This window comes from Lissotriton helveticus, chromosome 5_1, assembly GCF_964261635.1.
Source record: "Lissotriton helveticus chromosome 5_1, aLisHel1.1, whole genome shotgun sequence".
Lineage (NCBI taxonomy): Eukaryota > Metazoa > Chordata > Amphibia > Caudata > Salamandridae > Lissotriton > Lissotriton helveticus.
The window spans coordinates 206,123,077-206,150,520 of NC_136065.1; the positions used below are offsets into that span (position 1 = coordinate 206,123,077).

The following is a 27,444-nucleotide window of genomic DNA, read 5'->3' on the forward strand; positions in this document are numbered from 1 at the left end:
AGAACCCCCTTCAAGTGCGTGCAGCTAGGCACCACTATCCTTTGTTGTACCCGAGTTAACAATATAGTGTTTCCTTGAAAATGCTTGAGCCTCTGTTATTACCCCAATCTTCGTGCATGTTCGTGTCCCAGTAACAATAAAGACACAATAGTCAGTGGTGTGACAGATTGGTCCCCTATTGTTTTTAAAACATTTTATACGTTTGTTGATTTGATTTTCACATTTTTCATTAGGACTTCATACAGCATTATGATCCAGGATATATTTTTCTGTCTGAACCCTACTGTGAAAAATGCTTTAGGAAAGTTCTATCCTCTAATGTAAAGGGCTCATTTTTTTGATCTGTCGTAGTGGCATACCAAAGTGTAATCTTCATGGAATCCCAAGGGAGCACAGGTGAGGGGCAGTTATAAACAGACCCGCTTCAAGACAGGGACTCAGTTCTGAACTCTGCCTGTGATTGATTGGTGAAAAAGGAGCAAGACAGACTGAACTCCGGTACCTAATCCCATGGGGATGAGGCAGGCCCCAATCATGGGCCAGGGCCCAAGGTGAGCTTTACACTAGCGCAGCAATGACACAGTATACAGAGCCTGTGAAGATGGACCTTGAGAGATGCTGCGAGTGACAGGTCAAACTTGTGGGGAGGAGAAAACATGCCTGATGAGGAATTAATGATTACCTTTCACTTACATAATAAACTCATTTCTTTATGATGATTATTGAGTGTAAGTTATGGTTTGTTATTATATCATAAATATAATTATTAGTGATAATACTAATAACAATTGCTCTTAATATTGATCTCCAGAGACAATTCAGTTTGTTGCCTGCGGTCTATATTTTCGCACTCAGATGTTAGTTTTTTTGCCTAAAACCTTCCCTTCAGCTTTAAGTCCTGGAGGAACTTTTTTTTAGCCTTTTCCTTCTTTTCTTATGCTTCTCCTTGTGTTTTTTCTCTTTGTTGCTTTCTTACAAAGGACTGTGAGAGCATTTGGGTTATGTGGCTGTTTGCAATACTGTCGGTTCGTTGATGCTCACCGAACCATATTTTCATGTGTTATTGTTCAGAAGAATGCACAAGGTTTGCAGTTATTGCTCAACAGAGGGGACGAGGGCTTTGAGATCCTGGGTCCAGCATTGTGCTTTGTGACTGTATGCCTTCAGTAGAGCAGGAACGCTGTACTTGAAATCATTAGGTGCTTTTCAGCTCTGAACGATCTAGACCTGTGCCTTATTTCAGCCTCTTGTCAAGCGGAACTTAGGGCTTTGCAGACCAGAATCAGGAAGAGAGGTGTGTGCTTGTCAGCCTTGAATCATGCGAGGGCCTCTGCCAGACACCAATAGTTACTATTTGTATAGCAAACAGCCTTAGCAGAATTGTCTTTAACTGCTGAATAATGAGCTGTTATTACCCAACTCATGTTATTCGTTTTTATCAACCTTGGAAGGGTGAGATGTAAAATCAGTCCTGCCAGCATTTGAATCTGAGCTGTTTTAGTGGACTGCTCTCTAATTAATGATCTGTGCACTTTCTAAACCTTGGTCAGAATGGGAGTTGTATAGTTCTTCCAATGGATCAACCTAGCAGCTGTGGATTTTTCAGCAAAACCCAAATAAGCAGCTCTGTAGTTTTCAGCTTTAGGTCAAGCACGGATCTGTGTACCTTTCAGCCATGTGACAAGTACGTAATTTTCAGTGATTGGTCGTATTGGTAGTTAGACACTTTTTTGCCGTGGGTAACGTCTGACTTTTTTGGTTTTTCACCCATGTTTGAAGGAGTGAGCAAGGTGCTTTAAGCCCTTGCTAAAGTAGGAAAGCATGCTTCAGAAATTGGGCAAGTAAGGATCTGTGTATTTTTCAGCCATAGATTAGCACCACTTTTCACCAATGTAACAAATGAGGTGCTGTGCACATTTCAGCTGTAGGTCAATTGGAATACTCGGGTGCATTTAAGTCAGGAGTTAAATACTGAACTGAGTATTTTTCAGTCTCAGTTCAGGTAAGGAACTGTGTACTTTTCAGCCCGTAATCAAGAAAGAGGTATGTGTGTTTCACTGGTAGGGATCAATCAGAGTGATGTCGACTTTTTAGCTGTGTGTCAATCAAGAACATTTGTACCTATCTTAAAGAGACAGTTAGTTATAGGCTCCTTACCTGAGAATTTCCTCCAGGCATCAGACTAGATCCAGTGAATTTTTTCTCAGCAGTACCCCTGCGCGTCGGTAGGTGGCGTCGGTCTGCTCCGTGTCTGTTGCCGGATGACAACACGGTGCCTACTTAGACAACGCCCCTGCGTGCTGAGATCAGTTCTATCTTTTTCCGCGCCACCCTAGCGCAGATACGGAGAGAGCTACACCTTTGGTTACTTGTTCACTAAGCTTTTTTTGACGTTTTGTCACGTGCGCGAGGGATGCCTCATCGTCAGACCAGTTTCAAACCATGCGAAACCTGTCACAAGCTGATGTCTGTGATGGTCCTGCACCTCGTGTGCCTGTTGGTGTCGGTAGCGCGACCACGACCTGAAGCCATGCTCCGACAGCCAAATCCAAAGTCTTTGCTAGAGCGTTCCCGAAAGCTCTTGGAGGTTCTGGGCGACCCAGTTTTCCTCACCCAACATCCTTCCCCCTGAGAGGTTGGCGGTCCAAGCCTCTTCTTCCAAGGGTGCATTCTCTTCTGCTCCCCTAGACAGGGAATCCAAGAAGCTGGATCATCTTGGGAAGCGTACGTTCTCTTCCTCCAGCTTGGCACTGCGGTCGGTGCCTCTTGGGTCGATACTCCCATACTATCTGGGATACAGTCGCGCAAATGCAGTCCCAGTGCTCCGCAGTGCGCCCAGGCCATTCTCTCCCAAGCCGTGGCAGATGGGAGGGATGCAGCTAAATTCACGATTTGATTTGGACTGGTTACCACCGACTCACTAGGCAGAACGATTGCCACATCGTTAGCCCTTAGGCGCTGCGCCTGGCTGAGGATGTCTGACTTTTAGGGGGATGTCCATTAAACCTTGCTGGACATTCGATAGCCGTCACCTTTTCGGCGACAAACCAGACTCGCCGCTGGGACACTTAAGGATTCTCAGGCTACGCACAGAACTGTGGGCCTTGCGTCTTCCCGCCAACCTCTGTCTGCTTTTCGCCCCTGTCGTTTGCTATGGAAGAGGCACCTAGCAACGTTCGACCCAGTCCAGCCACCAGTTTATATAAGCTGCCCAGCCTCTACATGGCAGTGGACGTGGGACCCAGCGACCACACGGATCTGGGAGCCAGCGGGCGGGCCAGTCCACCCTTTCCTCCTGCAGCACCAGCCTCCAAGCCTTCCTAGTCCGACTTTCAGGACCACCAACGGCCAGTGGGCAGCAGGATTCGCCATCACCTCCCCCACTGGCAAACCATCACATCGGACAGGTTGGTTTTGCAAATAGTCCGAAGGGGCTACTCCATCCTCTTCAAGACTACTGCTCCCTCCATGCCACCAGCTTTCGAATGCATGTCGGAGGATCATTTGGCACTTCTCCACCAGGAAGTCTCCACTCTCTTGGCCAAGGGAGCTATAGAGAGGGTCCCTGCGCCAGAAGTAGGACGTGGTTGCTATTCCAGCTACTTTCTGTTGCCCAAGAAGGACAAAGGCCTGCGTCCTATTCTAGACCTCGGGGCCATCAACCGCTTCCTCCAGAAGGAGAAGTTCAAAATATTAACCTTGGCCCAGGTCCTGTCTGCCATCCCCATGGAGACTGGATGGTGGCACTGGACTTAAAGGACGCCTATTTCCACATTCCCCTCCTGCCAGCCCACAGACACTGCTTATGGTTCACGGTAGGCCACTAGCATTTTCAGTTCACCGTGCTCCCCTTAGACCTTACCAGTGCCCAGCAGGTGTTCACGAAAGTGATGGTTGTGGTCGCAGATAAGGAGTTCCAGTCTTCCCCTATCTTGATGACTGGCTGTTAAAGGCAGGCTCACCCCAGGCTGTAATCTCCCACCTCCAGACTACGGCGGAACTCCTGCATTCGCTGGGGTACACTATCATCATGCCGAAGTAACACCTGGCTCCCTCCAGATGCTCCCTTTCATCGGGGCAGTTATGGACACAGTGCTGTTTCGGGCCTATCCTCCCAAGCAGCGAGTCTGGTATATTCGGGCTATGATACCAATGTTTTAGCCTCTATCCCGGATTTGGGTGAGAATGACCCTGAGGCTGCTAGGCCTCATGGCCTCCTGCATCCTGCTGGTGGATCATGCCAAATGGCAGATGCGGGCTCTGCAGTGGGGCCTGACGTTCCAGTGGGTACAGCGTTGGGGGAATCGTTCCGACTACGTCCAGATCTCGGAGGGAACTGCGCAACAACTGCAGTGGTGGTTAACGAACCCAGCTTGGGTCAGAGGCAGATCCCTCTGCCTTCCCCAGCTAGACCTTACAGTAGTGACAGATGCGTCACTTCCGGTATGGGGCGGCCATCTGGGAGAGGCGCAGATCAGAGGCGTCTAGTCTCCGGCGGAGCCCGGTCACCATATCAACCTGCTGGAGCTCCAGGCAATCCGCCTGGCACTGAAAGCTTTTTTTCTCTCTCTCAAAGGGAAGTTAGTCCAGGTGTTCACGGACAACACCACCGCCATGTGGTACTGCAACAAAAATGGCGGGGTGGGGTTGTGGACCCTTTGTCAGGAGGCCCTTTGCCTCTGGACATGGCTGGAACATCAAGGCTGAACCCTGGTGGTTCAACACCTGCCAGGTTCTCTGATCTCCTGGAATGAAAAGCTCAGCCGACGGTGCCTGGTAGAGCTCCAATGGCATCTTCACTCCAAGGTGGTGCAAGGTCTTTCAGCGATGGGGAGAGCCTTTGTTAGATCTGTTTGCAACCATAGAGAACGCACAATGTCAGCAATTCTGCCCATTGCAGTTTCCAAGGTGGCACTCACTCGGCAACATTTTTCATCGCCAGTGGATCTGTGGCCTCCTGTACGCCTTTCCGCCTGTACCATTTCTGCCCGGAGTGCTGAAGAAGATCAATCAACAATGGGCACAAGTTATTCTAGTGGCTCCGGACTGGACACGAAGAGTCTGGTACCCAGAACTCTTGAGCATGGCCATCGATGCTCCTCTCAGACTGTCCCTTAGGTAGGAGCTTCTGTCACAGCAGCAGCGGGGGGCTTCTTCACCAAAACCTGTCCATCCTCCACCTCCTTGAGTGGAAATTAGGCGGCGACAGTTGACAGCTTTTGACCTTCCACCCGAAGTCTGTAATGTCATCTTGGCAGCCAAGCGTCCCTCCACTTTAACGGTATTGCCTGTAGATGGAACAAATTTGTGGCATGGTGCACAGCAAAGGCTGTGGATCCCCTTTCTGCCCCTCTGTCCGAGGTCCTCTTGTATATACTTTCTTTGGCCCAGCAGGGCTCTGCTCTGGGCACTCTTAAAGGCTATCTTGCGGCCATCTCTGCCTTTCTTCAGCTGCCCGTTCAGCCTTCCCTGTTCAAGTCCCCTATTGTAATTAGATTTTTTAAGGGCATTGCTCATCTCTTTCCTCCAGTGGGACTTGAATCTTGTTCTTAATTATCTCATGTGTGCTCCCTTCGAGCCCCTTCATAAGTGTCCTCTCAGGCTCCTCACTGTGAAAATTTCCTTCCTTGTTGCCATCACTTCTGCTTGCGGGGTGAGTGAGTTTCAAACTCTTTCTTCCAAGCCACCATTCTGCTCTCTGCATCTGGGCAAAGTGGTGCTTCAAATGAGGTCCTCGTTCCTTCCAAAAGTGGTTACACCTTTTCACATTGGACAAACCATTACTTTGCCCACCTTTTTCCCACCTCTGGATCCTTCCAAGGAGGAGGAGAGACTCCACCGTCTGGACCCCAAACGTGCGCTGTCCTTCTACCTTGACCGCACAAAAGATTTCCTGGTGGATGATTAACTCAGCGTTGACTATGTAGGTGCGAAGAAAGGTAAGGCTGTTCAAAAGCATACCATCTCTAGATGGGTTGTCCTTTGTATCAAAGTCTGTTATGCTTTGGTAAAAAAGGAAATTCCAGTGGGGCTGCGGGCTCACTCCACTAGAGCTACGGCAGCCACCACTGCACTGGCACATGGAGTTCCACTCCTTGACATCTGTCAGGCGGCCACGTGTGCATCCTTGCACACCCTCACTAGACATTACTGCCTTTACAGTGAAGTCCGGAGGGACGGCTATTTTGCCCGTTCAGACCTCCTGTTGTGAACTTAGTTCGCAGACCCTCCTCTGGGGTAGGTTTTGCTGGGGTATCTACTCCTTGGTAAGGAATATATAACTGTCTCTTTCAGATGAACAAGTTACTTACCTTCGGTAACAATCTATTTGTAAGAGACATAGGTTAGATATAGATTTCGTACCGTCCCACCCATCCTCCCTGCTCTGCAAATTGACTTCTAGGGATAGGGACTCCCTTACAGGGCCCTAGTTGTGGTGCACCAGTGGTCAGTGTCTTGCATGGCTCTGCGCTTCTGGCGTGGAAAGTTATGTCAAAACTGATGTCAGCGCGCAGGGGTGGCGTCTAAGTAGGCACTGCAACGTCATCCTGGCGATCAAGATGCCGACGTCGGATGCAGAGGAGACCAACGCCACTTACCGACGTACAGGGGTACTGCTGAGAAAAAATACTCTAAATCTAGTCTGCTGCCTGGGGGAAATTCTAAGGTAAATAATCTGTAACTAACCGATGTCTCTTACAGATACATCTTTACCAAAGGTAAGTAACTTGTTCTTCAGACTTTGTACTTGGAGCCACCTAATTGTAAGCTCGCTACAGCTTTTTTTAACGTATGTGCTCAGACATATTACTTTTTTTTTTTAATTCTTAAAAAAAAACACAAAAGGAAAACAATCTGCAGTTTGTCCTTCGGCTATCTACCTTACTCCTCCCCACGCTTCCACTTACTACTGTCGAAATCCCTCAATTTCTCCACGCTCCCTTATTTTTAAACCTTAAAGAAAATGTTCTGTTTTCATATAAGCAAAAATAACTGTGAGAGCCCTGATAACCTTTGCGCTGTTTCAGGTGTACCCAACTTGTTAAGGACCATTATTTCTGTACAGAGGGATCTTAATTTATAGTCCTAAACGTTAGAATAATTCTCTGCTGTATGCTGTAATCCTGAAACAGTTAAAATAAAAATATACATTTATATTATATTTAGACTTTATGTAGTACCAAAATCCATTTCTTGAACCTACATTGCAACACAGTTGACACACAATGCTAACTACATCTCTTGTAATGAGAAGTGTTGCCTGAAACGCTTTCATTATAAAAGTTGAACACGGTTTCCTGCCTCTTTAAGGCTCCAGAAGCTTCCATTGCTCATGATGCCTTTACTGGCAGTTGCCTCATACACTGTTTTTTTTCATGCTCTTGTGACTGGGATCCTGGAACACACCGTTTGTTTTCATACCTGGTTTTCAGAGACATTTCTCAAAGAACTTTCTTTTTTTCTATCTTCCTTTGACGTCTTTTACATATGACAAGTGTAGTTCCATTTCTGTAGGTTTTTCCTGTCAAAATGCCTTCAATTTTCCTGGTCCAGTAACTCTTTAGCGTCTAGACACTCAAAGCATTCCAAATAATGGCAGTGTCTCCTCGAAGCATACTATACAGTCGATGTCGTCACAGCATTCATTGGTGACGCTACCATTGTCGCACTATTTCTTGATGTTGCTCAGATCGATATCAAGGTTTTCAATACTTTTCGTCTGAGCTGCATATGGAGAGACTGACACCACCTGTAGTACCACCTCTATAGTCTTTTTAGACCATACCTCTCTCTTTCTCTCATTCTGGTCTAAAATGCAATATATACCGCACTGCAAACTCCTATTTTTTTTCAAGTAATGGTGTCACTACCAACATCAATTGTGAACAAACTCCAGGGTACCCAATTTCTGTGTTTCTATCAACCACAAAGTTAATTGATGGGAATATTAATAATGTGTGTTTCTATCGGCCACAAAGTTAATTTATGGGAATATTAATAGCCTATTAAAAATAACTAAAGCTTGTACTGTAGGAGACATTAAATTAGCGAAACATGGTGCGTGCTCCCATTCGCAACTGCCTGTAATACATTGACAAGTTCCTGCAGCAAAATGCATAATTTGGCCCTTTTTTAATAATGTTCTGTTTTGTGCAGGGAGCAACTTCCCACCAGCTGGCTCTTTGGTGGGGGGAGTCGGGGGCTGGGCACGGGCCAGTTTGTTGGCTACCGTGGTGGTTGCAGGGGCCAGTTTGTTGGCTACTTTGGGGATTTTTTCCTCGGAGAATTAGTTCCTGAACATTCCTATACTTAATAGTTTACAAATCATACACCAGAAAGAAAACGTGATCTAAAAAAGCACAATTTAGGTGGTGCTATCAACTGTAAGAAGAGATATGCAGGTCTAATTTGTCTGCAGTGTGCAGAAATTGAAGAGGGCTGATATAATTATGTTGAAGATTAATACATTTGTGGCAAACCAATAATACATGCATAGTGTCACAAATTGAGATGTTATCGCAGTCGCAAACAGACATATTAGATGGTTTATACTATACCCCCTTCGGTAACAAAAGCTAGTGATAAATATCCATCTTAAAAAATGTCAGATGGCGACATAGCATTTTGGGCACATTAGGAAGGAAGTAAGGCTTCATCCCATTGATTAATATGACCCAGACATACTTGCGCTTGGTTTGCTTTGTTAAGGCAGAATTCTCCTGTTCAGCAGCCACTCTTTGGGAGAAAACCTGTTTGAACCACACAAGATAACCTTTCACTATGTCCCTGGGGTTGGTAAATGGACCTGGTCACCCTAATTCATAAAATTATTCTTTAATGTATTGTAGCCATGGGATTTCGTCTACATTATCTAAAAGCAAACAGTCCTGGAGTATGAACCTATTACAATGTAAATCCTCCGTATACTGTACAGAACACCACAGTATAAATGGACAAACACAAATAAAATCTACAATAAAGGACAAGCACAGTGAATAATTTCAGTGGGAGTTCCTTGACCAACAGCCAGTAGGTTTCTCAAAAACTTATTTTCTATCACCTCGACATGGTCAATATTAGCATACACCCAGATTACACCGCCTAAGGTGTCCATTGCAACGTATTTAGCTTTCTATATATCTAATAGACATTTGGGGGGGCTCAAGCCCAATGTGTCTGGAAAAATTGTACAGCCCCGAGATGACCCTTTGTAAAATCCCTCCATTTTTTTGTGAGGAGAGGTTTCCAGCTGAGACCCGAATTGAGTAACAGACCCAGATAGGAACCATTTTCCACTCTGGTGAAAACTTGACCCTGTGCTGAGAGATTATAAGATTTTGTGTTCTTAGGCCTACCACCATAAAATGTGTTTTCTTAAAATTTGTTGAGTTCAAACTATTCATAAAATCAATAAATGTATCTAAAAGTCATTGGAGGCTCCTAACTGTACGAGCATTTAAAACCGCATCGTCTGTGTATAAAAGTACTGGACTAGCTCTTCCACCAACTTTTGGGACATCACAACCAATATCAATGAGCACCTCCTCTAGCCGATTTATGTTCATGATAAATATAAAAGGGACCAAAATGCAGCCCTGACGGACGCCTTTTTTAAGTTCAAAGGGTCGGGCGTATTCCCTGTCAGATCCATATCTAACCACCCCTGTTAGGCCACTATTTGGGTCTCTCATAAAAGAAGCAAGTGCCTGGTCCACCCCTAAGGAACCCAGCTAAGTCCAGAGCTTATCCCAGTTAACACAGTTGAAGGCTGAGCTGAGGTCCATACAGGCAAAGTGGACAGAACCCCCTTTCACCCTGATGTATTTGGATATTAAGAAGTGCGGATTTAAGTTTGCCTGGGTCTTAACCCGTATTGCAAGGCAGAGAGGATTCCCTTCTCATTCGCCCAGGTAGTGAGGCTCTCCAAAATCACTTTCCTTATAATCTATACTTCGATATAGATTAGGGAAATCGGCTGTTAATTCCCGTTACAGTAACTCGCCTATAGCACACGTCCTCCATTAGCAATTTGCAACTCATTTAATAGAAGCTTCCTGTAGGATTACAAATTAGCTAATAAGTAACATACCACACTCATACTTGTCTATACCTTACATAGTTGCTCATTTATCATAACCCACCCAAAGCATAGGTGCCCCTGCTGCTCCCAGTGCCACCTGCTGTACTGATTTCCTATAAAACCTATAGATAGGCCAGTGCAGCACAAGTTCACAAATGCCCTCTTGGTCGCCCCTAAAATGGGTCCCATTGTACAAGGAGACCTGGACAGGCAAACAAACCACTCTTTTCCTTTTAGCTTGACAGCTTTCAGGGTTGCCCTACACCACATTCTATATCTCTTACTGTACCATGCCCTCTTCATGGCGAACAACAGAGGACTCCAGCTCTGCACAAGGCATACCCACACACCTGCATATATATTGATTCTGAATTTACTTCCATCTTCATGCATAATCCAAGGGCTAACTGGTAGTTGAAATGGTCCCATAGTGCAATTTTGCACTCTGGAGCACTTGCTCAAAGGCAAACGTTTATGGAATTCAGGGCTCAAGATGTGTTAAAGATGTATACATCACCATCCCAAGCTTAACCCTTATTGTCTACCATCATCCATTTATTTTTCCTGTGATGGATAAATATTTATTGCAACTTGATGGGTTGGATAATGGATGCAATGCCTTTCATTGTGTTCAAACTCCTGTTGATCTCTATAGAATTGAAATCACAAAGGCACAACATGGACATTTGTTAGGTATCCAATGTTATTTTAGCTAAAGTTTCCTGAATCAAGACTAATCCTTCTACGAAGTACAGCAAAGGTTCCGAATTGAAGCAGGAGTTATACGTTATCAGTGGAATAAACAATTTCAGTAGCAAGAGACAACAAATATTGTAATATAGATTCACTCTGTCTTCATAAACTTCTTGTGAAGCTGGTGGTGGGATGCACTAGCCAGTGACTGAGAATTCAAAACACACAAATATGTTGTTCAAATGGAATGTGTTCATTTAATTGAAAGGGAATGTTGTACTCTGTAAAGAATGCCTATATTTCCATTTCAGGTACTGAGAGGAGATCTAAAACCAGCTATCGAGACACATGAAATGCTGTATCAAGTGACAAGGCAACATAAGTTCCTTCCAGAGGTACTATTCTTATGTCAGCCTGCCTCTGTACGTTTCCACCCTCTTTTTGTTTACCTTGCTCTTGCACCTCCTGTCATTCTGAATTTCTGGTCTATGCTTCCTCACATGTAAGCCTGCAGCTTTTCCATATGTTAATTGTTCATCCTGGTTGCCAGTCTATTTAAAGTAAGACAATAGTCAAGTGAATATTGAGGAGTGTAAGGAGTGAGAGGAAAAAAAAGCATGCAAGTTGAGGGTCTTACACAGATTAGGCAGTAGTACATGAGAAGACCATACATGGGTGGTTGTGGATCTCTCAAATATAACAAAAGGAAATGGTACTCTAGACCACTTCGCATGGGATACTGGGTGGCTGTTACACTTTGTGGCACTCGAGTGGCTACATCACAAAAGATTGAAGAACTGTTGTGCACATTATGAGGCTATGGTGCTGTAGAGGATTCTGCAACAAAGACATTGTGAGCTTGTAGTCATCAGGCATTCTGGGTTTTCTTCCATTTTCTTACCTATATGTGGTTTGAGTGTTTTATGTCAATGTGCTCTTCGGAATACCAGGCTGCTGAAGGCTTTGAATTGCACTTTTGTGCTTTAGTTGTAGGGTAGGTGTTCATATGGTTTTACACAAATCTGTTGAAGCCATTTAGGAGCGCTGTTGACGTCAGACGCAGAGTTGGCAGGGAAAGAGCTGACTTTGACCTTTTGGTTGTCTTTGGGGAAGTCTTTGAAGGATCTTAAGGTTTGTTCTCTTTTTGATTAGACTTGATGTGTTGGTTGGACACTGAGGGGTGGTAAGGTGGTAGGGCCCAGTCTAGGTAATGGGAGGCTTGAATTGAATGATATCCAGAAAACAAGGTCCAAATGTTAGCCTTTGTAGGGTGGTGATTGGGTTACATGCATATCCCATTTAGTGTGTCGATGAGGTCTGGGGGTGCCTCTTGTGTTATTTTCATGCTTAAGTTATCTGCGAGGTTGAGGTTGCCAGGAATGGGGATCTGGGTGAGTTGTATGAATAAGGTGGTGAGGATTTCTACAAATCTGCTCAGAAGGCCAGTATTTAAGGTGTAAGGTGGTTGACTTTGTTGTGGGCCAATAGTGCACCTGTGGGCCTCTTTCTTCATACTGGATGCTGTAGCTAATGGGAAGAAGGTAATCTATTTTATGAGGATGTGGGCGGGAACCATGTTTATGACAAAGAAAGCATCAAGGTTGCGATAGATGTTGAGGTCTGCAATGTCTGGAGGCCGGAGTACTGCAGAGGGTGCATTGATGAGCATGGGATGAAGCTTGGTAGGTTGAAGATGTGTGGTGGTCAGTGGAATGTTTATGAGATTGGGACTATGTGTTTGAGGATAAAAGTATTTGTATAATTTAGTTCCAGGTTTAATTGGGGATCACTTTGATAGAAGGAAGGCTCTCACATCTAACAGGAACATGTCTTAGTTGGATTTCTAATGTGCTCTGGAGTATCCTCACACCTAATATCCAACTGTGTTATTGAGCACTGCCATGGAGAATTTTAGGAACTCTAGCACAAATCAGGTTGCTGTACTGGATTGCATTCTCTATCAAATATTGTGCAATCATCAAATATAGCTATCACATGAAGCAATAGGACTGAAGATCACTGTGTGTTATACGCTGAAACTTTTTCCCATATAAAAAAATCTGTAGTGCTGGCTTCTTAACAGCTTAGGTTTCAAGCATTTAAGTTTTCGCACATACCATGAGATCTTAGTACTAGAGAATGCTTCGCATGCAATATTGGAGATCTGAGACATCGGCTGAAGTACTTGCGAACCCTCAGCATTAAGGACTGTGAACCTATAAATGTAACATTAGGTTGTAATTCCGGAAATCACACACACATCAGTGCTAAGCATTACATTAAGGAATAACTTAGTACTTGGTTTCTGAAACATTTGAAAAGGAAAGCTCGTATAACCAAGTGTACTCTTTGAGCACAGTCCTTTTCTACATTGGGGCACAGTTTGTGGCACAAAAGCAATATGCTATTCGTTAGTGGATCTAGGTGGACAAATTGTTTAAACACAAATGGTTCTCACTCATGGGAAATTCTCATTGGTGAGAAAAGGAGTTTTGGCAATGTACCTTTCTAGGTCATTGCGCACACTATATACATTGCAGAAATAAATTACCAGAATACTGTCCTTACACACATTACTACCAGCAGTTGCACTTCTAAGTCTGACATGATGGGGGTCCAGATAAACATTTTAAAGGCAAACCATTTTGAGGAATACATGATGCTCATCAGTGAGCAAATGTTGAGCCTAATGAAGGTATGAGTGGAACGTTTTGACAGATAGAAGGGAAGCATCTTGAATGGTAATTGGCAGGTTTGTTTGCTGCTTTTATATTTTGACCATCATATTATTGATATCCGATGGTCAACTTGTGCACAAAGTTGTGATTAATAAAAGATATGCTTGATAGGCTTCACTGAGCGGTCCCTAGGTGCGCTTTGTTTTCGATTTACAGTATAGACTTTGCTCAGATCTTTTAAGTGTTTTTCTATCGGATACATTTGAGAATTGTTGTCTACACAATGGTCTAATAACTTGGTGCTGTGTTTTTTTTGCTCTACTTTTTTTTCTACAAGGCTTTTACCACAGACTTTACAGTCCACTGGGCTCAGCATCCCCTTCGACCAGAGTTTGCAGAGAGCACTTACTTCTTGTACAAGGTCAGTTGTTAAGTTTCTACTGCATAGAAATTTAACCCCTTTGATAAGTACCGATCATAAAAATTTCAATCTTCACCAGAAAGGTTAGAGACCACTGATGCAAAATATTCAATGTAAAATAGGCAACTATCAGCCTTTTATTTTCCTTACTAAAGAATTGGAGAGCCACTCCCCTAAGGTAAAACCACCTTAGTTGCATCACTTATAGTAGCATAGGTAATGTTTTTGTAACTTCAGGGTATAAATGGAAGGGTTTTTGTCTGAAGGACCCACTGTTGTACTCGCTGTTGCACCTAGCGATTACTGCCTCAGTTGATTCTTCTAAGTGATGATTAGCAAGTGTCCTGTGTCTTGCCTTTTTAAACCCCCAGTTCTTAATGTCCATGTTGTACTCCCTTCCTGCCTACCCATCTCCCATGCTCCTCCATTTTAACACTGCTATTGGTAAGGTCTACTTCTGTACTTTCATTTTTCCTTTTAACCCTTCACCGACTCTTTCCAACTATGTCTCCTTACCTCTTTGTTTCATTGTAATATTAAAACTGTTTCCTAACGGAGACTTGCTCTAGTATCCACATTTCTTCCTTTTAAAAATGTTAGTTTTTTGTATTAACTAAATATAAATTTTTAAATTTCACTTTTTCTCTAATATTTTAGACTAAATTGTATTTTTGTTGTTTATTACCAAATGCGTTTTTGATTGTTTGGATTCTCTGAAAAGGGTTTCTAATATTCTATCTCAGATACCTCACCTTAGAATAGATACCTAAGCAGTACCTCCACAAGTTGGAGGGTCTGTGGAGTAGACTCAAACCAAAAAGCCTTGCAAAACCGAGCATCTGAATTGCCCTTTCTGCCAGACCTGGCTTTCAAGACAGTAGTGCTTTGTGGATGTATGCACCAATGCCCACATCGCAGCCTGGCAGATATCCAGGACAGGAATCCCTCTCGCTAACACAGTTGTAACAGGCTTTACCCTGGTGGAATGGGCATTCAGACAGTCCAAACAATGGGTCTCAAAGTGCTTAATAGATGATGCATAAGACTATCCACCTCAACCAGGCTTCTGCACAGCTTTCCCTTTCTTTTCTCTGCAGAGCCCCACAAAAAGTTGATTTTCCACTCGATGGTCCTTGGTACAATCTATGTAAAAGCCTTCTGAGGTCCAACCACTGGGGCCTCTCCTTTTTTTTTTACACTGAATAGAAACCGCTGTGATCGACTCAGGTGGGAGTTTGGCTTGTTTTTCCTTAACCCCAGTGATGTTAGCAGTTCTGATGTCGTCCAGAGGTGGTGCACAACTGACTGCGGTGAGCCCGCCTTCAGCAGCCAGTTATCAAGTTACCTGAATACAAGAACTGCACACCTCTGAAGATGGGCAGCAACCACCACCTCGCTTTCATGATCTCCGGAGGGGCACTGGTGAGGCCAAAGTGGACGCAACATTCCGTCCATCATCTTGTGTGTTTTGCTGTTCGCCCTATTTGGGAAGGGTATGCCCAGACGTGGGTCCTGTGCTCACTATGCCACTGGAGTCTAGCTATCCTGGCTGATGACGGCTGATAGCCAGATACCGGCCCAGGATGCTTGATTCCGGTCCAGGGAAGACATGGCATGGCAGTTCGGGCTGGACTGTTCCCATGAGGTACAGGGTCAAGACTGAATTGCATATGGCCATGTCTGAACTGGGGTGGCGTGGTGAGCAAAATAACGATGGATTAAACCCAGATCTGTGACTGGGGGTGAATGTTTTGCCAATGTGCAACATTCCGTCCATCATCTTGTGTGCTTTTGCAAAGGGGAGCATGACACTCTAAAAATGCTCCTGAACTGTAGGGAACGCCGTTGAAACTGCAGGATGATCATATGAAAGTACATGTCCTGCAAGTCCAAGTGCACCATCCAGTCTTCTATGTTCTGAGCAGAAATGATTACAGCCAATGTGAGCATTTTGAATGTGTCCTTTTGCAGGAAGACGCTCTGGGGGGTCGGAGGTCCAAATTATCCAGAGGCTCGGTCCTCTTTTTGGATGAGGAAGTAGCAGGAATAACATCCCGCTTTTATTCTGAATCTGGTACTCTCTCTTATGGCACTCTTGGAGAGCAACAGCATCCGTAACAGGATAGGTAGATGCTCGTCTGAAATTCGTTCTAGCATGGGAGGGATATTAGGTTGGGAGGAGAGAAAAGGTATGGTATAGCCTTTTTGAACAATTTGCAAGACCCTTCTGTTGGTCTAGATGGCTCGCCAACCCTGGGAGGAAGTGCTGGTTAAGCATATGCAACTGAGGGTCAACTAAACCTAGCAGGGAAAGAGTGGTGCCTCCTCTGGACTGTACACTATCTGCCGGTTGCTCATCTGTGTTCCCTAAAGGTCTGGGCTGTCTGCTCAATCTCCAACAGTCAAGCTGTCCTCATGTAAACATGAGCGCTCTAGATTAGCCCCTACATTTCCAGAACTGGTCTGGTAAATGTTTTGCAGTGGTCAATAGTCCCTAAGAACGTACTGTAGGTCTTAAAGCATTTCAAAGTGGAATCCCACATCTCTTAGAAGAGGGAAGACCCATCAGAGGGCATATCCATGAGCCATGCCTGTAACTCACCAGAGTATCCAGAGGACCTCATCAAGGCATGTCTACAAAGGTGAATACTGATGCAGACTGCCCTGCCAAAGCATTCTTTGGTATCCAAACTTTTGAGGATAACCTCCTGGGCCACGTCTTTCCTATCATGGATCATCCGAGCCAAAGAGGTCCTAAGATCCACTGGGTCTGATAGCTTGCTTGTTGTGTTTTGGTGTTTTCTGTTGCCAGCTAAAGCGCCGGGACGCCCCTTTGCTGGGGCAGCTGTTGCGCTATAAAAATCTCAATAACATAACATAACATAACAAGATGTCGCCGGCCATGTCCCAAAGCGCATGTATCTGCCCAATAGATATACTGAGTTTATAGATGGCAGTGCCTGGTATTACAGAAGAAAACATGTTTGCCAAAGGCATCAATCCTATTGGATTCTCTCTCCTGAGGATTTGTTAGAAATAATTATGTTCCACCTTACTGGTCGAAGCCTGTACAAAGTGACTCTCTAATGTAGGGTGCTTGATGAGAAAACCCAGAGTACTGGTTGTCCGGCACCTGCCAGCTAGGAGGCTACCTGTCGGTTAACAGGCGGGCAAGAATACCAGGTAGCCCTGCAAGTATTTGTGACTGCGTCATTAAGTGGGAGTAAGGGCTACAGAATTTTTTTCATAACATTTGTCTTTGTCTCAGTGGAGGACAGCTGTAATTCGATTACTTTGGTTGCTCTCCGAAACATCACTGCAAAGGAGACACTTTCTTCCTTTGGTGGCCCATGTGCAAGTTGGGTTGTTTCTAAGGGAAGATATCAAGCCCACTGGCATTCTGTAAATCAACATATAAGACATCATTGTAATGAGGGCTGAACAACCTACGCCCCTCGCTACCACCATCATCATCTTGGGGTGCGCACATGTGTGACATGATCAGAGCCTGAATCATAAAGATTGTAAAGGCTCCACAGATAGCTGTGACACATTTGAGGCACATGTTTAGAGTCAGGATGCAAGACAAATGGTTGCGTTTTAATAATTTCATAGCACAATATCAGTTGCGCTTGAACCGATCTCGGGGTCCGACATAGGAATCGGCACCAGTCATCGACCAGTGGACCCAAAACGTGCGTTCTCAACGCACACAACAGTTCCGGTGGATGACCAGCTCTTTTTTGGCTACATAGACGCCAAGAAAGGCCTGGGCTGTACCCAAGCGGACTATCTCCAGATGGGTCGTCTTGTGTATTAAAGCCTGTTATTTTCTGGCCAAAAAGGAGCCTCCGGTGGGGTTGCGCGCCCATTACATCAGGGCGACGGCTGCCACTACGGCATTGGGACGTGATGTCCCCATACAAGACATCTGTCAGGCAGCTACGAGGGTCTCGTTGCACACTTTTACTAAGCATTATTGCCTGGACAGCCAAGAACGGAGAGACGGCTTCTTTGGCCGTTCTGTTCTGCCGGACTTTCAGGTGTGATCTTGGTTCGCACACCCACGACCGGGGTTGGTATTGCTGGTGTATCTATTCTAAGGTAAGGAATCTATCACTAAGGTGTTTCTTTCAGATGCACAAGTTACTTACCTTCGGTAACAGTATATCTGTAAGAAACATTAGTTAGTGATAGATTCCTTACCGTCCCACCCATTCTCCCCGTTCTGCGAACTGATTTCTAGGGTTAAGGTCATCCCTTTTAGGGCCATAGTGTCTATGCACCAGTGGTCAGTATCTTGCATGGCTCTGAGTTCCTGGCATGGAAAGTCATGTACAGAACTGACGTCGACCCGCACAGGCGGTGTCTAAGTAGCTGCCGCGACGTCATCTCGGCAGCCACGACGCCAACGACGGACGCGGAGCCGCACGATGCCACTTCCGACGCGCAGGGGTACTGCTGACGAAAACTTTCCGGATCCAGTCTGACGCCTGGGGATAAATCTACGGTAAGGAATTTATCACTAACTAATGTTTCTTACAGATAGATCGTTACCGAAGGTAAGTAACTTGTGCATCTGCGTCAGAAGGTGCAGAAAGAAAGTAACTGACATCAGTGCACAGCTCTGCTCCGACTTCTGGGGCAAAATGGAGCCAGTGTGGAGCTGCACAACACCACCTAGAGGGGCACTGCAGACCACTACCACAAAATTATCCGGATCCAGACTCCAATATTCTATGAGACATCTGCAGTTATCTATTGCAAATTTAATTTTAGATTTGAACAGTTCTCTTCCAGGGGATCCTCATCAAAGTCATAAGCATTGGAATATTCCCGCCCATGTGCGGGACCCCGGAAACACTATATTATATGTGCCCCACATATATATATACACTCATATATAATATATATACATATATATATATATAGATATATATATATATATATATATAAAAACATGCAATAGCAGCCAAATAAAGAACAGAGCTGAAATATGCTGCAAAGAATTTCCACCATACATGAGTAATAAGCATTAGAAACCTGAGAAAACAACACAAGGTTTGTTTCAGAAAGTGTTTTAATGCTCAGAAAGCAGTAGAAATTCTCATAACTCACTGGAAGCATAGAAAAGCTCCCAGGCTGCATTGCAAACACACAGTCTAAAAAGACTGAAAAGCTAACCTGTAGCTGCATAGCAATAAACTGACACCGTGCCTTTAAGGCACCCATGACCCCTAGTATCCCATCATGCCTCAGGGGTGACAGTTAGGCCAGTTGTTCTTTCCGGCTCCTTCAGAGAAGGACCCTGGTTACACAGCTCCACTATTTTTCTGTTTTTTGACAGAAAAACCCTTCAATTTTACAATTTTTTTGTTCTTACTCGACATTTAACATCTAGTCAAGTAAGATACTGTCTTTTTCAGTCAGTTTGGTGAACATTTTCTCTTGAGAATGCCTTCACTCTTTGACAAATGTCCTTCTTGTGGCAACAAGAAGGCCAAATCAGACAACCACGACGTCTGTATCCTGTGTCTGCCTGAAGATCATGATCCAGGCACCTGTCCTCATTGTGAACACCTGTCAGGAAGAACTCTAAAGGACAGGGAGAGGATTCGCATTTATGGGCTAGCTCATAGGTCATCAAGAGGAAGATCTCCGGTGAAGAAGGGCTCCAAGAAGACTCATACATCTTCCAGAAAGAAGTCTTCACACCCTTCACCTTCAGCGTCGGGCTCGGCGCTGAGAAAAGTACCACCGGTGGATCATTCATTGTCTAAACTACCGTCGACGGCGGGCTCGCCGTCGAAGAGAAGACCAGGTACATCGACGACGTCGAAGGATCCAGTTCCATCGTCGAAATCCCCTCCGCCGGCGTCAACCGGGCGACGTCCGACGTCGAGGAAGGGAACTCCGCCGCCGTCAACCGGGCGACGGTCGGCGTCGAGATCCAAGACCCCTCCGCCGTCGTCAACCAGGCGGCGACCGGCGTCGAGGGAGGTCACCCCTCCGCTGACGTCATCCAGACGACGACCGGCGTCGAGAAGTGTGACTCCGCCGTCGTCAAAGAAACGGCATTCGGCGTTGAGGACCAAGACCCCTCCGCCGTCGACAGGGAAAAGTCGATCGGCGTCGAGGAGGCAGTCTCCGTCGGTGTCTCGTCAGCTCTTGGCGTCGAGGGTGCCCAATACCCCTCCGCCGTCGTCGCACAGACATTCGACGTCGAGGCAGAAAACTCCGTCGACGGCTGATCATCACCGTTCGACGTCGAGAGAAAGACCTCCGTCGACGACTGGACATCGTCACTCGACGTCGAGGCAGAGAACTCCGTCGACGACAGGACATCGTCGTTCGACGTCGAGAGAAAGACTTCCGTCGACGACTGGACATCGTCGTTCGACGTCGAGGGAGAGACTTCCGTCGACGACTGGGCATCGTCGTTCGACGTCGAGAGAGAGAGCTCCGTCGATGGCCGGTACTCGCCGTTCGACGTCGAGACAGGGATCTCCGTCGGCGGCTGTTCATCGCCGCTCGACGTCGAGAGACCATACATCCTCGCATAGACAATCAAAAACAAGATTGTTTGAACTGCCGACTCCCCGAAAGCACTCGATGACGAGGGAAGATCGCTCGACGTCGAGGTGTTCGAATGTGGTTATGGTAACGGAGTCAGCTTCCCGTCATTCCATTTCAAGGTCCTCTGGCTCCTCAACTGCGTCTTCGAAATCCAGAAGTCCTGTGCGCAAATCTCCTGAGCGTCGGACAGATCCATGGGCGGATAAAGTAAGACTGTCACCTAGATGGTACAGATCTTTGGACCATTGGAGAGATTCTGGGGCTGCAAAACGTATGCAGGACTATGCCAGCTCACAGCACAGGTCTCCTCTTCAGGATCTGGTAGAGGAGATGGACAAGCATAGCCCTCCCAGGCGCAAATCTCCGGTGAGAACACCAACCAGATCTCCCAGAAGGCCCCGATCTCCCAGAAAAGAACCGGAGGATCGAGTCAGGTCACGCTCTCCTAGACGGGAAGAGCGTTCGAAGAGATCAAAAGAGAGGAGGCACAGTGTTCACCGTAGACGTCGACGAACTCCGTCTACTTCATCTACCTCTTCTGCCAAGTCCTCCAAGAGGGACTACTCCCCTATGTTGACGGACAGTCCTACGTCCAGATCCTCGCCGTCGAAGAGAAGACCAGGTACATCGACGACGTCGAAGGATCCAGTTCCATCGTCGAAATCCCCTCCGCCGGCGTCAACCGGGCGACGTCCGACGTCGAGGAAGGGAACTCCGCCGCCGTCAACCGGGCGACGGTCGGCGTCGAGATCCAAGACCCCTCCGCCGTCGTCAACCAGGCGGCGACCGGCGTCGAGGGAGGTCACCCCTCCGCTGACGTCATCCAGACGACGACCGGCGTCGAGAAGTGTGACTCCGCCGTCGTCAAAGAAACGGCATTCGGCGTTGAGGACCAAGACCCCTCCGCCGTCGACAGGGAAAAGTCGATCGGCATCGAGGAGGCAGTCTCCGTCGGTGTCTCGTCAGCTCTTGGCGTCGAGGGTGCCCAATACCCCTCCGCCGTCGTCGCACAGACATTCGACGTCGAGGCAGAAAACTCCGTCGACGGCTGATCATCACCGTTCGACGTCGAGAGAAAGACCTCCGTCGACGACTGGACATCGTCACTCGACGTCGAGGCAGAGAACTCCGTCGACGACAGGACATCGTCGTTCGACGTCGAGAGAAAGACTTCCGTCGACGACTGGACATCGTCGTTCGACGTCGAGGGAGAGACTTCCGTCGACGACTGGGCATCGTCGTTCGACGTCGAGAGAGAGAGCTCCGTCGACGGCCGGTACTCGCCGTTCGACGTCGAGACAGGGATCTCCGTCGGCGGCTGTTCATCGCCGCTCGACGTCGAGAGACCATACATCCTCGCATAGACAATCAAAAACAAGATTGTTTGAACCGCCGACTCCCCGAAAGCACTCGACGACGAGGGAAGATCGCTCGACGTCGAGGTGTTCGAATGTGGTTATGGTAACGGAGTCAGCTTCCCGTCATTCCATTTCAAGGTCCTCTGGCTCCTCAACTGCGTCTTCGAAATCCAGAAGTCCTGTGCGCAAATCTCCTGAGCGTCGGACAGATCCATGGGCGGATAAAGTAAGACTGTCACCTAGATGGTACAGATCTTTGGACCATTGGAGAGATTCTGGGGCTGCAAAACGTATGCAGGACTATGCCAGCTCACAGCACAGGTCTCCTCTTCAGGATCTGGTAGAGGAGATGGACAAGCATAGCCCTCCCAGGCGCAAATCTCCGGTGAGAACACCAACCAGATCTCCCAGAAGGCCCCGATCTCCCAGAAAAGAACCGGAGGATCGAGTCAGGTCACGCTCTCCTAGACGGGAAGAGCGTTCGAAGAGATCAAAAGAGAGGAGGCACAGTGTTCACCGTAGACGTCGACAAACTCCGTCTACTTCATCTACCTCTTCTGCCAAGTCCTCCAAGAGGGACTACTCCCCTACGTTGACGGACAGTCCTACGTCCAGATCCTCCCCAGTGGATGACATTGGCACGTATCTGGATGTCTTGCAAAGAGGAGCTCAGAAGCTGAACATTGAAATGTCTGTCCCTCAGGTTACAACGACAGTCATTTTTGAGACTTTACACAAAAAAGCGATCTCCCGTCCTCTACTGCCATTAGTCCCGGGGATTATGGATCCTGTCAAGGAGGTATTCCTAACTCCGGCGGCTATCAGAGCGGTGCCAGCCCGCATTCAGAAGAAATACAAACCGGCCTCTTCTGACCCGGTTTTTGTAAGATCTGACCCTCCAGCAGACTCTGTAACTGTGGCAGCAGCGAGGAAGACACACGCAGTTGCCGGTTCTTCTTCAGTCCCACCAGACAAGGACAGCAAGACTCAAGACTCCTGGGGTCGCAAAGTTTGCAACTCAGCTGCTTCGACTCTTAAGGTTTCTAGTGCGGCTGCGCTTCTGGGTCGATACGACAGATCCTTATGGGACTCTATGGAAAGGTTCAAAGCCAAGCTGCCAAAAGAGGACCAGCAGGATTTTGAAGGGACCGTGACTGAAGGATGTCTGGTGGCGAATCGGATGATAAGCACGGCTGCGGATGGTGCTGTCCTTGCGGCGCATTCCTATTCCCATGGGGTTTGTGCCAGGAGGTCGGCATGGTTGCGCCTTACAGGCCTGAAGCCGGATGCTCAGCATCGCATCCTTAATCTCCCCTTTTCGGGTTCCGCTCTCTTCGGGGAGCATGCTGACGAGGAAATGACCCGAATGAAGACGGAGCTGGACACAGTGAAAGCGGTGGGCTTGGAGAAGAAGAAAGAATTCAAGCGCCGTTTCAAGACCAACAGGGGGAGAGGGGGTCAACAGAGGGTTCAAACCCCTCAGTGGTCCCAAAATAAGAACCAAGGAAAACCCCAGTTTCGAGGTAAACCTGGCAGAGGTAGAGGAGGTCATCAACAATCCTCTAACACCACAAGAGGAGGGAAAGCCTGAGCAGTGGCTTCCTCTAGCGCCGTTACCCACTCCAGTGGGAGGAAGTGCTTCACAACACCTGGCAGAGTGGGTCAGCATCACAAAGGATCAGTGGGTGCTGAATATACTGCGCAATGGATACAAACTACGTTTCCGTGCGCCTCCAAAGAACATCCCTCCAAAGAGCGCTTACCCTCACCAACTAAGCTTGCTCCGAAGAGAGGTAAAAGTCTTACTACAAAAAAGAGCGATAGAGGAGGTTCCTCTCGCTCAAAGAGGAAAGGGAGTTTACTCCAGGTACTTTCTTGTCCCCAAAAAAGATCAGGAGGACAAGTTCAGACCAAAACTCGATCTACGACTTCTAAACAAGGTCATCATCAGAGAAAAGTTCCGCATGTTGGCACTTCACCAAATATGCCCACATCTTCAAGTCGGGGATTGGATGTGTTCGGTGGACCTGCAAGATGCGTACTTTCACATCCCTATTGCTCTACAACATCGCAAGTACTTGAGGTTTGTCGTAGGGAACAAACACTATCAGTACACAGTGCTACCCTTCGGTCTCAAGTCCGCACCACGAGTCTTCACCAAATGCATGGCAGTGGTGGCGGCTTTTCTTCACAAGAAGGGGCTCTTCATCTACCCATACCTGGACGACTGGCTCCTAAAAGGTCCATCTCCAGTGCAGGTAAAACACGATCTACATCTGTGTCTACTCCAGTTGCACAGGCTCGGCCTCCATGTGAATCTGGAGAAATCAGTCCAGCAGCCTACACAGTCAATTCACTACCTAGGCTCCGTTCTGGACACAAAAGTGGGAAAAGCGTTTCCTTCGGAGGAGAGACTTTTTTCCATGAACCAGAAATGTGGCATCCTGCTAGAATCTCGGCTTCCAACAGCCCGTCAAGTAGCATCCCTGCTGGGTTCCATGGCATCCTGCATCTTTCTCATCCCAAACGCCAGGCTGAGAATGCGTCCTCTACAGCAGGCTCTGGAGGATCAATGGGACCAGGCGACAGGTCTTTGGGAGGATCGCATCAAGCTTTCCCAAGCGACGAAAGATGCCATCAAATGGTGGACACGGAGAAAGAATTTGATGGTGGGGGTTCGGTTTCACCAGCCTCTTCCAACCCAGTCGATAGTGACGGATGCCTCTCTGCAAGGTTGGGGGGCGCACATGGGTCCGCTTCAAATTCAAGGCCAGTGGTCTGCGCAGGAGCAGACATACCACATCAATATGCTGGAACTCAGAGCGGTATTCCTGGCTCTCAAAGCTTTTTTCCCAGCGATAGAGTCCAACTCAGTCCTAGTTCAGACGGACAATACGACCACCATGTTCTATCTGAACAAACAAGGAGGCACAAGGTCTCGCCCTCTGTCTCGAGAGGCTCAGGCAATCTGGTTTTGGCTCCTCTCTCGAGGCCTTACGGTAGTGGCAGTACACCTTCCAGGCGAGTTGAACGTAAAAGCAGACGCACTCAGCAGGCACTTCGAAGATCAGCCAGACTGGGTGCTAAACGACGAAGTAGTAGAAGAGCTTTTTCGTTGCTGGCGTCGTCCAACCATAGATTTGTTTGCAGACGACGAAAACTCCAAATGCCACGCCTTCGCGTCCAGGTTCCACCGGCCAGGGACTCAGGGGAATGCTCTACTGATGGATTGGTCAGGGACATTCGCTTACGCGTTTCCTCCCCTGGCTCTGATTCCGAGAGTGGTTTCCAAGCTCTGCAGGTCGAACATGGAAATGATCCTGATAGCTCCGGATTGGCCGCGGCAGTGGTGGTACCCGGATCTTCTACATCTGTCTGTGTGTCCACACAGACGACTCCCTTGCAGGCCGGACCTGTTGAGCAAGATGAACGGGAGGATAATGCACCCCAACCTCCCTTCACTGAACCTAACAGCATGGCTCCTGAGGTCCTGCAATACGGACATTTGAACTTGCCTCCTGAGTGCATGAGCATTTTAAAAGAGGCTAAGAGACCTTCCACGAGAGCGTCCTATGCGTTCAAGTGGAAGAGGTTTTTCTTATGGTGTAGGGATCATCTCCTTGATCCGACTAAAGGACAGGAGGACGTCATCTTGCCATACCTCCTTTCGCTAGCGACTGCTGGTTTAAAATACGCTTCTATTAGGGTGCATTTGTCAGCCATAGTAGCATACAGAAAATCACCTGATCAGGTTTCTTTCTTTCAGGTTCCAGTGGTTAAGGACTTCCTCCAGGGGTTGAAAAAAGTGTATCCCCCTGTGCGAAGTCCTTCTCCTCCATGGGAATTGAACCTGGTTCTATCCAGGTTAATGTCACCGCCTTTTGAGCCCATCCACAAGGCCTCTTTGCAACATCTCTCTTGGAAGGCGGCCTTTTTGGTGGCTATTACCTCTGCTCGCAGAGTCAGCGAGATTCAAGCTCTCTGTGCGAAAGAACCTTATACTGTCTTTCATCACAATAGGGTAGTCCTAAGGGCTCATCCAGCTTTCTTGCCTAAAGTCATTTCTGATTTTCATATAAATCAGTCCATTTCCCTCCCTTCGTTTTTTCCAAATCCTACGACCCCAGCCGAGCGGTCACTTCACTCCTTAGATCTTAAGAGAGTACTCAAGTTCTATTTGGAAATGACCAAAGGGATTAGAAAAACGGATCAACTGTTTGTGAACTATGGTTCAATGCGAACAGGTTTTCCAGCGGCCAAGAGGTCCATCGCGAGATGGATTGTCTCTTGCATTAAATTGGCTTATCAGCTTGCAGGCAAGCCTTTGTTGCAGTCACCCAAAGCGCATTCCACTAGAGGGAAGGCCGCTACAGTAGCCTTCTTGCACGACATTCCAATGTCTGAGATTTGCAAGGCTGCGACTTGGAAATCAGTTCATACCTTTACGAGACATTACTGTCTCGAGTCTGATTCCAGGGCCGATACTCAAGTAGGACAAGCCTCTCTGAGGAATCTATTTGGGTAGCCTACGGCCTGTACAAGCTTAGTAGTTACTAGGCTTCATATGGTTGTTACTGTATTGTTACTCCTTTGCCCGCAGGGAGATGAGGTGAGGCTCGCTATTCTATTCTAATGCTTATGACTATTGATGAGGATCCCCTGGAAGAGAAGGATTAGTTACTTACCTGTAATCCTAGTTCTCTTCCAGGGGTATCCTCATCAAAGTCATAAGCAACCCTCCCGCCTCCCCGGGCAAAGGACATTCTTTAATAAGGAGATATTGTTAACCTATTTGTTACTGGGTTTATTTTCAGTCTCCGAAAAGAACAACTGACCTAACTGTCACCCCTGAGGCATGATGGGATACTAGGGGTCATGGGTGCCTTAAAGGCATGGTGTCAGTTTATTGCTATGCAGCTACAGGTTAGCTTTTCAGTCTTTTTGGACTGTGTGTTTGCAATGCAGCCTGGGAGCTTTTCTATGCTTCCAGTGAGTTATGAGAATTTCTACTGCTTTCTGAGCATTAAAACACTTTCTGAAACAAACCTTGTGTTGTTTTCTCAGGTTTCTAATGCTTATTACTCATGTATGGTGGAAATTCTTTGCAGCATATTTCAGCTCTGTTCTTTATTTGGCTGCTATTGCATGTTTTTATATATATATATATATATATATATATATATGTATATATATTATATATGAGTGTATATATATATGTGGGGCACATATAATATAGTGTTTCCGGGGTCCCGCACATGGGCGGGAATATTCTAATGCTTATGACTTTGATGAGGATACCCCTGGAAGAGAACTAGGATTACAGGTAAGTAACTAATCCATCTTTCCTACCGGCAAACAAATGTCAGTTGGATAGTTACTTCTGGTCTTCCCTGCTATCCTTTATATAAGAGTGAAAATACATCATTGCAGGCATTTGCCTTGTTTTATTTGAAGCATCTTGCTGGTTGATGAATAGTACCACGTAATGAGCACTACTCTTAGTTTCTAACATACAAATGTTGGGTATGTGTGGAACGGGTACTTTTGTTATTTCTGGACACTCTTATGAGGGGAATGACCACAATTTTAAACTGTACTGTATGAGGTCAGGGCCCGATTTATGCTTTTGAAATGAGG

At 46.7% G+C, this 27,444-nt stretch overlaps 1 protein-coding gene across 1 annotated transcript in view; it reads left to right on the forward strand.

The window, feature by feature from the left end:
* Positions 1-27,444, forward strand: part of LOC144754327 (ER degradation-enhancing alpha-mannosidase-like protein 3) — a 229,802-nt gene that overhangs the window by 113,182 nt on the left and 89,176 nt on the right. Inside the window, exons 11-12 of the mRNA XM_078642005.1 lie at positions 11,086-11,169; positions 13,790-13,873. Of these exons, the coding sequence (XP_078498131.1) occupies positions 11,086-11,169; positions 13,790-13,873 (168 nt within the window). The remainder of the gene's footprint in view (positions 1-11,085; positions 11,170-13,789; positions 13,874-27,444) is intronic.